The 12,576-nt window shown below is 42.0% G+C and overlaps 1 protein-coding gene across 2 annotated transcripts in view; it reads right to left on the bottom strand.

The window, feature by feature from the left end:
• Positions 1 to 9,293, bottom strand: part of rwdd3 (RWD domain containing 3) — a 16,609-nt gene extending 7,316 nt beyond the window's left edge. Inside the window, exons 1-3 of one of the 2 annotated variants that reach the window (XM_043698857.1) lie at positions 9,194 to 9,293; positions 8,859 to 9,092; positions 4,273 to 4,757 (exon numbers count right to left, since the gene is read on the bottom strand). In XM_043698857.1, the coding sequence (XP_043554792.1) occupies positions 4,273 to 4,757; positions 8,859 to 9,092; positions 9,194 to 9,263 (789 nt within the window). In that variant the 5' untranslated portion in view covers positions 9,264 to 9,293. The remainder of the gene's footprint in view (positions 1 to 4,272; positions 4,758 to 8,858; positions 9,093 to 9,193) is intronic. The other variant, XM_043698855.1, reaches the window with a different exon arrangement.
• Positions 9,294 to 12,576: the final 3,283 nt, after the last annotated feature.

Genomic DNA, 12,576 nt, shown 5'->3' with positions numbered 1-12,576 from the left:
CTCTATGCTACTTTCTCCCCACCCCCACCCTTCTCTAGCTTATCTCTCCACCCTTCAGGCTCTCTGCCTTTATTCCTGATGAAGGGCTTTTGCCCGAAACGTCGATTTTACTGCTCCTCAGATTCTGCCTGAACTGCTGTGCTCTTCCAGCACCACTAATCCAGAATCTGGTTTCCAGCATCTGCAGTCATTGTTTTTACCAAGTTGTGTTGCCTGCCCAGAGGCACAGTTAAGGGCATCGCCTCAGGGTTGGAAAGGAACTTGGAGAGGCAAGGGAGCGATCCAGTTGTCATCATCCCCATTGATACCAATGACATTAAGAGGACTAGTCGGTAGTTCTGAAAGACTTTGAACAGTTAGGACCAAACTAAATAGGACAGCCTCCAAAGTAATGATCTCAGGATAACTACCTGCGCCACAGGCAAACTGACATGTGATAAATAAAGTCAAGAAATTTAGTGCATGGCTCGAAGATTGATGTGGGAGGAAATGATTTCAATTCATGGGGCACTGGCACCAGTACTGGATAGAAGGGAAATATTTTGGCATCATGGGCTTCACTTATATTGTAATGGGACCAGAGTCCTGGCGAATCAAATAACAAGGGCTGTATAGAGAGCTTTAAACTAAACAGAAATGGAAACGAAAGTCCTGAAGAGGGGATTTGTAGGCTGACAAAGCAAAAGATTTTGGCAGCAAAGGAGGACATTTGTTTCGGTAACTATAAGGGACAGAGTGCACAAATATAAATGATGCTCTATTTATAAATAGGATCAAAGTAAGAAAAAAATTAGTGAAAGGACTGTATTAAATGTTCTTTACTTATGTAGTATTCAGGACAGAATAAATGAGTAAATGGCAGAAGTAAAAGTTAACAGGTATGATCTTATGGTCATTACTGAGACTTTTTTACGAGGCAATCAAATCTGGGAACTGAATATTTAGGGGTCTGAATTCTTGAAATGGCAGACAGGAAGAAAAGGGTGGTCGGGTGGCTTAGTTAGTACAGTACGGAATTAGTATAACAGCAAGAGATGATCTGGATTGAAAGTCATGGAATCCTTATGGGCGGACGGAAAGAAATAACAAGGGAGAGAAGCACTAGTGGGAGCAGTCTCTAGCAATGTTCCCTCTAAGCTGCGTTGCTCTTATATTCTGCACACAGGAATTAGAGACTACTTCCCTGCATGTGGCTCAGAGGTCCCTGCGGTCAGTAAGAAAATTAGAGGGAACACTGATCTATAGGCCCCCTAACAGTAGCTAAATGTGGGACAGAGAATAAATCGGAGATAATGAGGCCATGTATTATTAAAAAAACTCATTAATCATGTATGACTTTAATCTTCATATAGATTGGGAAAATCAAATTGGCAAAGGTAGCCACAAGGAAGAGGATTCAGGAAAACCTTATTCAAAACATATTGTTCGATAATCAGGGATTATGCTATTTTGGATCTACTGACATATAATAAAGCAGGCTTAATAAATAATCTCAGAGCAAAAGATGCTCAAGAAAACAATGATTATAATAAGATAGATTTGTGCATTCAGTTTGAGAGTGAGAAACTGGAGTCAAAAACAATTGTGCTAAACTTGAATAAGGGTAATCTCAAAAGAATGACGGCAGTCTTGGCTGGGATGGACTGGGAAAGGCGTTTAGCAGCAAAGACAGTTGACAAACAATGGTTGTATTTAAGAAAACAGTTCATCTATTGCAATATACTTGCAGTTCATCCATTTCTCACTACATCCTAGTGAGAAAGAATTCGAGCAAGGGAATTAAACAACCATGATTAACCAAGGAAGTTGCGGATAGTATTAAATTGAAAGGAAAAGCATACAATGTAGCAAATAGTAGTGGCAACATTGAGGATTGAGAAAATTATAAAAACCAACAAGAGATCATCATAAAAATAATGAAGTGGGATAAAGTAAACTAGGAGGGTAAACTAGCAAGTAATACAAAAGGAATAATAGATGTTTGTAAAATACAAAAGGAATAGAGAGGCAAAGTGAACATAGGCCTCTTAGAGAGTGTGGCTTGGGAAATAAGAATGGGGAATCAAGAAATAACAGGGCAGATGAATACATATTGTGCATCAGTCATCGTGTTAGACACTTAGAGCATTCCAAAAGGCTAAATAGTCAAGGGGAAAAAGCCAGGCTGGAAATAAATGCAATAACTAACACTACACGGAAAACAAAACTAGGGAAACAAATAAGGCCAAAGCCAATAGTTTTCTTTCCGGCTATGTGGGCCTCCAAGGTCCGTGCACAGCAGCAAATTCCAGAACCAAGATCGGGATGTCGAAGGCTGATTGTTATGCATGGAACCTTGGAGCAGCTGTAAGCGCAGTCATGCAGTGCAGAAGGAACATTGGTTCCCTGGGTCTAATCCCAGGAGCTGGAAATGTGTTGCTGGAAAAGCGCAGGTCAGGCAGCATCCAGGGAACAGGAGAAGCGACGTTTCGGGCATAAGCCCTTCTTCAGGAAGAAGGGCTTATGCCGAAACGTCGATTCTCCTGTTCCCTGGATGCTGCCTGACCTGCTGCGCTTTTCCAGCAACACATTTCCAGCTCTGATCTCCAGCATCTGCAGACCTCACTTTCTCCTCTAATCCCAGGAGATCAAAGGAACTAACTGCAGAGATGGTGGGTACAATGGTAATGATTTTCCGAAACTCGTTAGATTCTGGAAAATCACAGAAGATTGGAAACTGCAAATGTAACACTGCTATTCAAAATGAGAGATGAGAAACAAGTGGCTCTAGGTCAGTTAGCTTAGCGTCTGTCATCGGAAAATATTAGTCACTACTATAAACGATATTCTACCAAAGCATTTAGTAGGGCTTGGAATGCCCTACCTGCCAATGTAATAAACTCAGCCACAGTAGGGAGATTTAAACAATCCTTAGATAAGCACATGGATGATTTTGGGATAGTGTAGAGGGACGAGCCAAGAATAATTCACAGGTCGGCGCAACATTGAGGGCCATAGGGCCTGTTCTGCTCTGTATTGTTCTATGTTCTAAATTCAAAACATAATCAAGCAGAGTCATAAACAGAAAATTATGACTGACAAATTTTTTAGAATTGTTCGCGATGTTAGAAAGCAGACTTTATCTTGGGAAACTAGTAAATCTAACCTATTTGGATTTCCAAAATACTTTTGATAGTTATCACATATAACACTGGAGTGATCCCTATGACACTTGACTAGTTACAGGTTGCCATCCTGAAAGTGCCCCTATTATCCCAAGTCTTTGTTTTTTATTAGTTAGACACCACTGTGCCACCGTGCCTACCTTTTTAAGTAGTGTTATGTGTGATAACTTTTATAAGTTATCACACATAACACTACTTAAAAAGGTAGGAACTGTTGGGAGCATTTTCCTAACTAATAAAAAACAAAGACTTGGGATAATAGGGGCACTTTCAGGATGGCAACCTGTAACTAGTCAAGTGTCATAGGGATCACTCCCCAGGTTACAATTATTTACAACTTATATTCCTGACGTAGATGATGGAAGTGAATGTACCATAGCCAAGTTTGCAGATGATACCACAATAGATGGAGAAGCAAGTTGTGAGGAGACACAGAGTTTGTAGTCAGATAGAAATACATTAAGTGAGTGGGAAAAAAATTTTTGGTCCCGTTATCAAAGGAAAGACTTATTTGAGGCAATCCAGAAAAGCTCAAGATTGATCCAGGTATGAAGAGATTTTCTGATGATAACAGGTGGAGTAAGTTGGGTCTGTACTCATTGGAGTCCAAAGGGAAAGACAGGCAACCTTATTGAAGCAAGCAACATTCTAGAAGGCTTGAAGGGTAAATGTGGATAGGCTGTTTCCCCTTGTGAGAGAGTCTAGGACCAGAACGCATAATTTCAGAGTAAGAGGTCTCCCATTTAAGAAGAGAGGAAAACAAATTTCATCTCGCTGAGGGTTGTGAATTTATGCAAGTGGAGTTAAGGATTATTAAATCAAGCATGATCTCACTGAACAGCTCAGCAGACTCGATGGGCTGAATGACATATTTCTGGTCCCCTATCACTGGTCTGACATCTTGCTGTTGAATAATGGGCTCTTATGGCTCTTACCAAAGCATGCAAACTAAAACTACACTGCAGCAAGGAGCCAAGAACTTCGGGAGAGCAGAGATAGAAGATTAACATGAAAAGAACATTTTGTAAAGACACAATACGTAACTTATTGAAATGGAAAAGGCCCGATAGATTAGTAAAATCACAACTCTGAGAAGCAAGATTACTACCTTGATATCTTTCCTCTCTCCCTGCAGAAGAATTAATATGAGTTTTCCCAAGAACATCAATCTTCCAGTGAGTCTGAGGTCAGAAGTCCACTTCTCTATGCTCTTTATGTACTTTGCTTTGGCTCTCATGTGATCTAAGTGCAAAAGTGCCATCCACACACCACCATCTGCACTGCAAAGCTGCTGTGAACTGTCACCTTCACTGGTCTGGTCCACTAAGACACGGTCAGCATCATCCTTAAAGTTCTGCTGGAGCCACATCATCAACTCATAAACCATAGGCTGGCCAAGAAGAGAGTCTGCATATTGCATCAAACTTAGCTTCAAATCACAACACTGCTTGCGGTTGAGCTGATCTGAGCAGATGGAGATGTCTGGAAGGCACACAGGATACTCAGGGGATAAATGAAAAGTGACTTTTAACTGGATTTTCTTTGCATGGTGTTCACAGATGGTATGGATTTGGAAAGTAATCCCCTCGGATTCTGTAACACATCAAATAAATTCAACATTGCAGAGTTAGCATTGAGATTGTAACGTTTCCACAAACACATCATAGTTTAGTGAATTAAAGTCAGCACTGAATTCTCAGTATAATAAAAATTAAGTTGCTTTGCAAAATCTGTCTCAGGTCAGCTACTTCCTCCATTGCACTTGCTGATGGATTGCTAACGGAGTTTTTGTAATAATTAATCACGCAAGCAATCACGACAGCCTATCTTAGGATTCCGACAAAAAACAAGGCCAAAATAAATGTAACTTTTTAAAAGTTTACAACTTTTTCAGCACATCCTAAACCCAGACAGAAACACGTATCTTTAACCCACTGTCATAAACATGCTCAACTGCACAAAGACAGACCCAATGATCAAAGATAGTCAACCTATAGCTCAAAGAAAATGTGGAGCCATAAACCCTCGATAATTCAAACCTAAAAGACCAGGCAGCCTGTCGTATTTGCAAATATATCACTGATTAACTGGGTTGTCCCAGTATTGATGTTTCACTGATGCATTTAAATTCTAAATTAGAATACAAAGATCTGTTAATATCACCAACTTGAAATATGTACTAATTATAGAATCCATAGAGTTTGGAAGCAGACCATTCAACCCACTGAATGACACTGACCCTCTGAAAAGCATCCCACCACATCCCCATAACTCTGCATTTCACATAGCTAATCTACCTAGCCTTCACATCCTCACACACTACAACTAATTTAGCATGGCCAATCCACCTAACCTGCACATCTTTGGACTGTGGGAGGAAACCAGAGCACCAGAGGAGATCCACGCAGACACGCGTGGATAATGTGCAAACCCCACACAGTCACACGAGGCTGAGATTGAACCAGGGTCCCTGGCACTGTGAGGCAACAGTGCTGACACTGAGCCACTATGCCATCCTCAAAATAACTACTAACAGCTACCAACATGCCTTTTTAAAACATTTTTCATTACCTTCAGATGGATCACAAAAGTGTTTCATTGTCAAGGAAGTGCATTCAGTTTTAGTCACTATAGTATTGCAAGGAAATGCTGTGTGGGCATGCACAATAAGATCCCAAAAACAAAATTTGTCTTATACTACCTCACTGTCTGCCTCTAGCCAAGCTGGCTGAGGGATACCTGGGTGCTAAGATTCCTAAAAAACTTCAGACGGTGTCATGGAACCCACCCGAGAGAGCAATTTCACATCTTTTATTCAAATGCCAGCACCTACAACAATATAGCACTTCCCACAGTATTGCAATGAAGTGCAATTTTCAACACTGTGCTCCGGCCGGAGGTCTGTGCGTTGACCTCAAATCTTACTTAATCAAAAGATGAGAGTGCTATCACTGAGCCAAGACTCATACTAACTGCATTTGAAAGTTATCATTCCAGCCAGAAGGCACAAAGATTTGATTAATACTCTGAAATTGGTGATGGCACTAATCTAGAAACACTGACACCAAATTAACTGTGCAGGTGATGGAGGGCTAAAGCAACACCAGCACCAGAGATGGGTGATCTGAGGTGGTGGAAGGTGATACATAAACGCAAGTTCATTCCTGCTTATTTTTTGGATGAGGAATCCAACAGATGGATTTGCAATTGGTCAGCAATCCTGCAGATAATGTTCACAATTCTGAAGAAAATTGATGACCATTTCCAGAATTTTGCTTTTATTTATTTATAGCAAAAGAAGCAATGGTAACCTTTGGGAAAAAAACATTTTTCCGTGAGCAGTTATGATCTGGAAGATGCTGAGTCCCGGAAGCAGATTCAGTTTGTGGCTTGGGAAAGAAAATTGGGTAACTCTCAGAATCACAAACTTGTTACGATGCAGAAGGGGGCCACGGTTCCCATTGTAAAAATTAACCAAAAGAACTGCAGATGCTGAAAATCAGAAACAAAAACAGAAATTGCTGGAAGAGCTCAGCAGGTCTGGCAGCATCTGAGGAGAGAAATCAGAGTTAATGTTTTGAGTGTGGTGTCCCTTCCTTAGAACTTGCCATGGTGCCCACACAGACTCTCCAATGAGGATTATCACTTAGTACCATATTTCTCTCTGCCTTTTCCCCAATTCTTTACAAATTGTTTCAAGCAAATATGGTACTATTTGCTTGAAACGCCCTCTTAAATGCCTCAATCGACTGCCTCCACCACATTACCAGGCAATACATTCCAGACCTGAACCACTTATACGAAAAGGGGTTTTGCACCATATCATATTAACTACATTTGTTAATCACTTCAACGCAAGGACAAAGGTGTGTAACTAACTGAGTCACCCTTGCAGAAAATCAGTACCAACATGGCAGGCTGAATGGCCATCTGTATTTTACAACAATTCGATAATTCCATGTCTGAGCTGTCGGAAATACAGGAGTTTCATGGGGGAGTAGGAGCTCCAGGATTTCCACGTCTGAGCGGCAGGAATCTCATTGAGAGATCAGGAGATCCAGTGTCTGTGTCTGAGCTGCAGGAATCTCACTGAAGGGTCAGGAGATCCTGAAACCATGTGTCTGAGCTGAAGGAATATCACTAAGGCATCAGCTGATCTAGGGTCTATGTGTCTGAGCAGGAATCTCACTGAGAATCATAGAATCCCTACTGTGTGGAAACAGGCCCTTTAGCCAAACAGGTCCATACTGACCCTCAAAATATCAACCCACCCAGACCCATTCCCCTCCATTTACCCTGGACTAACACACCTAACCTACATATCCCTGAACACTATGGGCAATTTAGCATTGCCAATTCACCTAACCTGCACATCTGTGGATTGTGGGAAGAAATCAGAACACCCGGAGGAAACCCACGTAAAAACGGAGAGAATGTGCAAACTCCACACAGACAATTGCCCGAGGCTGGAATCAAACCCGGGTCCCTGGCACCGTGAGGCAGCGGTGCTAATCATTGAGCCACTGTGCCACCCCAAAGTATTTGAAATAATGAATGGTTTTGTTAAAGTAACTAACCAGAAGTTCAATAGCCAGAGACCACCTTTCAAGTTTCACGACACCCTTCCTATAGGAGGGAAACCAGAATTACAGGCAATACTCCAAAAACACCAAACCAATGATCTGTACAGCCACAACATGACCAACTCCAGTACTCAATGCACTGACCAATAAAAATAAGCGTATCAAATGCCTTCTTCATTATCCTATCTACCTGTGACTCCACTTTTAAGGAACTATAAACCTGCACTCCAAGGTCTCTTTGTTCAGCAACACTCCCAAGGACCTTACCATTAAGTGTAAAGGTCATACCCTGATTTGCCTTTCCAAAATGCAGCAACTCACATTTATCTAAATTAACTCCATCTGCCACTCTTCAACCCATTGGCCCATCTGATCAAGATCCCATTGTACTCTGAGGTAACCTTCATCACTGTACACTACACCTCCAATTTTAGTGTCATCTGCAAACTTACTAACTATACCTCTTATGTTCACATCTTATATGAACGACAAAAAGCATTGGACCCAGCACTAAGCCAGTGGCACACCGCTGGTCACAAGCCTCCAATCTGAAGAGTAACCCTCCACCACCATCCTCCTCTCCCAGACTTGTTGTGGATTGATGTCCTTTAAGTTATATAACCAAATGTACATGGGCTACAGTTTACTGCCTGCCTGAATCACCTTTCATTTCTTGTATACATTCAGTAACAACATCAAGTTCAACATGAATATTATCAAACCATATCTCTGTTGGCCTGTTCACTGTCACACTTCATGTTCAACATTCAGTTCAAGATGAAATGAAATTTTCATCAATTAATTGTTAAGAAGACTACAGCCATTGTTTTGACCCCCATCAAATCTCTCCAGGTCAATAGTAAAGGTTCTTTTCCCTCAGGTGGGGGGGAATTTGAAACTAGATGAGAGCAGAAAGATTTAACAGGGGCCAGATGATCTAGGGTCTATCTGTCTGAGCTGCAGGAATCTCACTAAGGGATCAGGAGATCCAGGGTCTAAGTGTCTGAGCTGCAGGAATCTCACTGGGGGATCAGGAGGTGCAGGCTCTGAGATATCACATCTGATCTGCAGCAACTGAACCCCCAGATCCCGCAGAGCTGCAAATCTTCACCTGATTCAGACAGAAGCTGGAAATCTTCGCTATAAATGGCTCCCAAAGCAGCCACTTCCTCCTGTGCAGCCATGGAGCGTGGAGCGAGTTCCGGGGGTGGAGGCTTCAGCTTCCTTCCGCTGGCCGGGCTCCAGGCACTGACAGGCGGCGAGGCGGGGCAGCTGCAGCCGCTGTTTATACTGTGGGACTGGCCGGGGGGAGAGAGAAAGTATTGTCCATTAGGGGAACCCGAATCTAAATTTCATAAAACGTAAAAAAAAACACAAAGTCTGGAATACTCCTTCACCAACAAGAGAAGTTTATTTGTGGGAAAAGGCAGCAAGATTGTAACAAACCTTTCAGAATGCTGTTACATTGAAACAAATGGAAACGCTGCAGTAAGATGTTTCCCGTGTAATGGGACATTCATGCCCAGGAAAATAGGACTATCTTAGGGCTCCAATGAGACCCCCCCCCTCCAGCGATTGGTGTGAAATTGAATCTCTCGCTGCACTGTAAATGAACTCTTAGGTGGATGTAATAATGCCACAGCAACAGGATTTCAAAGGGAAACAAAAACAGACATTTTTCAATGTTGTGGCCAATGTTTATTCTCTTATCAATGGGAGAATGACAGTGAGGGGCACAGATCTCACATCTAAATCTGATGTTTGCCCTTTGAACTGTATATATTCTATCTTAGGTATGAACAGACCACAGTGTTCATTTAATTTGTAGTAATTATAAATGCTCTTGGAATTAGACTGTACCCAATACCATCCACCTACGCTCAGCAGGACAATTTACAAATCCAACAGATGGGAAACTAATGTACTAGTGTAAAATGTATCAAACAGTGGGTGACATTTTTAAACTATAATTAATTATTTTCACCCATGATGTGTTACACTGGGTAAGTCAGAATTTCTACAGCTGTTAAAGGGTTATCCCTATACTTTCACAAGTTGTGAGAGTGTTTGAGATAGAAATGCAACACTATAGGTTCCTGCTCCTTGAGAGTGGAGTTACAGGTAGATAGGATAGTGAAGAAGACGTTTGGTATTCTGTCCTTTAGTGGTCAGAGTATTGAGTGCAGAAGTTGGGAGGTCATGTTGCGACTGTACAGGACATTGGTTAGGCCACTGTTGGAATATTGCGTGCAGTTCTGGTCTCCTTCCTACCGGAAAGATGTTGTGAAACTTGAAAGGGTTCAGAAAAGATTGACAAGGATGTTGCCAGGGTTGGAGGACTGAAGCTACAGGGAGAGGCTGAATAGGCTAGAGCTGTTTTCCCTGGAGCATCAGAGGCTGAGGGGTGACCTTGTAGAGGTTTATAAAATCATGAGGGGCATAGATAGGATAAATAGATAAAGTCTTTTCCCTGAGGTGGGGGGGAGTCCAGAACTAGAGGGCATAGGTTTAAGATGAGAGGGGAAAGATATAAAAGAGACCTAAGGTGCAACTTTTTCACTCAGAAGGTGGTACGTGTATGGAATGAGCTGCCAGAGGAAGTGGTGAAGCCTAGTACAATTGCAACATTTAAAAGGCATCTGGAAGGGTATATGAATAAGAAGGGTTTGGAGGGATTTGGACAAGGTGCTGGCAGGTGGGATTAGATTGGGTTGGGATATTTGATCACATGGACGGGTTGGACCAAACATGTTTCTGTGTTGTACATCTCTGTGACTCTATGACTCTATCCTCAGGTGACACCAGCTTTCTGTAGTCATGTGAAGTTTAATATGAGGTACACTCAATGCAGATATCCATTTTAGGGCCTGTTCAATAAATACTCATTGCAAGCAACATTGGTCTTGAGAGAACTTGTAACAATGTCAGAATGAGCTGGGATTTAGAACTTTTAAAAAAATTACTTGAATGTGCATTACTGCTGGAAAATAGGACTAGTATAGATTTAGCATTATTTTGACTCAATAAGCCAAAAGGCCTCTTCTGTACTGCATGATCTGATGATTAACTTTCCAAACGTAGACTGGGACTGCCATAGTATTAAGGGCTTGGATGGAGAAGAATTTGTTAACTGTGTACAAGAACATTTTCTGATGCAGAATGTGGATGCACCTACTGGAGAAGGTGCAAAACTTGACTTCACTATTGGGAAGGAAAACAGAGAGGTGACTGAGGTGTCAGTGGAGGAGCACAGTGACCATAATTCTATAAGTTTTAAAATAGAGGTGGAAAAGGACAGACCAGATCTAAAAGTTAACACCAATTTTGACAGTATTGGGCAAGAACTTTCAAAAGTTGATTGGGGCCAGATGTTCGCAGGTTAAGGGATGACTAGAAAATGTGAATCCGTCAGAAATGAGATAACGAGAGTCCAGAGACAGTATGTTCCTATTAGGGCTGGTAGGTATAGGGAATGCTGGATGACTAAAGAATTTGAGGTTTTGGTCAAGAATAAGAAGGAAGTAAATGTCAAGTGAATCCCTAGAAGGTAGTAAGAGTATATGTAAGAGGGAAATCAGGAGGGCAAAAAGGGAACACGAAGTAGCTTTGGCAAATAGGGTGAATGAGAATACAAAGAGTTTTTACAAATATATTAAGAACAAAAGGGCAATTAGGGAGAGAATAGGGCCCCTATTCAGCAAGGCGGCCTTTGTGTGGAGCCGCAGATAATGGGGGAGAGATACTAAATGAGTATTTTGCAACAGTATTTGCTGTGGAAAAGGACATGGGAGATATAGAATGTAGGGAAATAGATGGTGACATCTTGAAAAATGTCCATATTACAGAGGAGGAAGTGCTGGATGTCTTGAAAATCCCCAGGACCTGATCAGGTGTACCCTAGAACTCTGTGGAAACTTAGGGAAGTGATTGCTGGGCCTCTTGCTGATATATTTGTATCATCGATAGTCACTGGTGAGGTGCCGGAAGACTGGAGGTTGGCTAACATGGTGCCACGGTTTAAGAAGGGTGGTAAGGACAAGCCAGGGAACTATAGACCAGTGAGCCTGACATTGGTGGGAGGCAAGTTGTTGGAGGGAATCCTGAGGGGCAGGATGTACATGTATTTGGAAAGGCAAGGACTGATTAGGATAGTCAACATGGCTTTGTGCGTGGGAAATCATGTCTCACAAACTTGATTGAGTTTTTTGAAGAAGTAACCAAAGAGGATTGATGAGGACAGAGCAGTGGACATGATCTATATGGACTTCAGTAAGGTGTTCGACAAGGTTCCCCATGGGAGACTGGTTAGCAAGGTTAGATCTCATGGAATACAGGGAGAACTAGCCATTTGGATACAGAACTGGCTCAAAGGTAGAAGACAGAGTGTGGTGGTGGAGGGTTGCTTTTCATACTGGAGGCCTGTGACCAGCGATGTGCCACAAGGATCAGTGCTGGGACCAATGCTTTTTGTCATTTATGTAAATGACTTGGACATAAACCTAGGAGGAGTAGTTAGTAAGTTTGCAGATGACACCAAAATTGGAGGTGTAGTGGACAGCGAAGAAGGTTACCTCAAAGTAGAACGGGATCTTGGGACAATGTGCTGAGAAGTGATAGATGGAGTTTAATTCAGATAAATGGGAGGTGCTGCATTTTGGAAAGGCAAATCAGGGCAGGATCTATTCACTTAATGGTAAAGTCCTAGGGAGTGTTGCTGAACAAAAAGATCTCGGAGTGCAGGTTCATAGCTCCTTGAAAGTGGAATCACAGGTAGAAGGATAGTGGAAAAGGCATTTGGTATGCTTGCCTTTATTGGTCAGAGTATTGAG

This window comes from Chiloscyllium plagiosum, chromosome 11 (genome assembly GCF_004010195.1).
Source record: "Chiloscyllium plagiosum isolate BGI_BamShark_2017 chromosome 11, ASM401019v2, whole genome shotgun sequence".
Taxonomy (NCBI): Eukaryota; Metazoa; Chordata; class Chondrichthyes; order Orectolobiformes; family Hemiscylliidae; genus Chiloscyllium; species Chiloscyllium plagiosum.
This window is presented reverse-complemented; position numbering and strand designations above follow the sequence as displayed.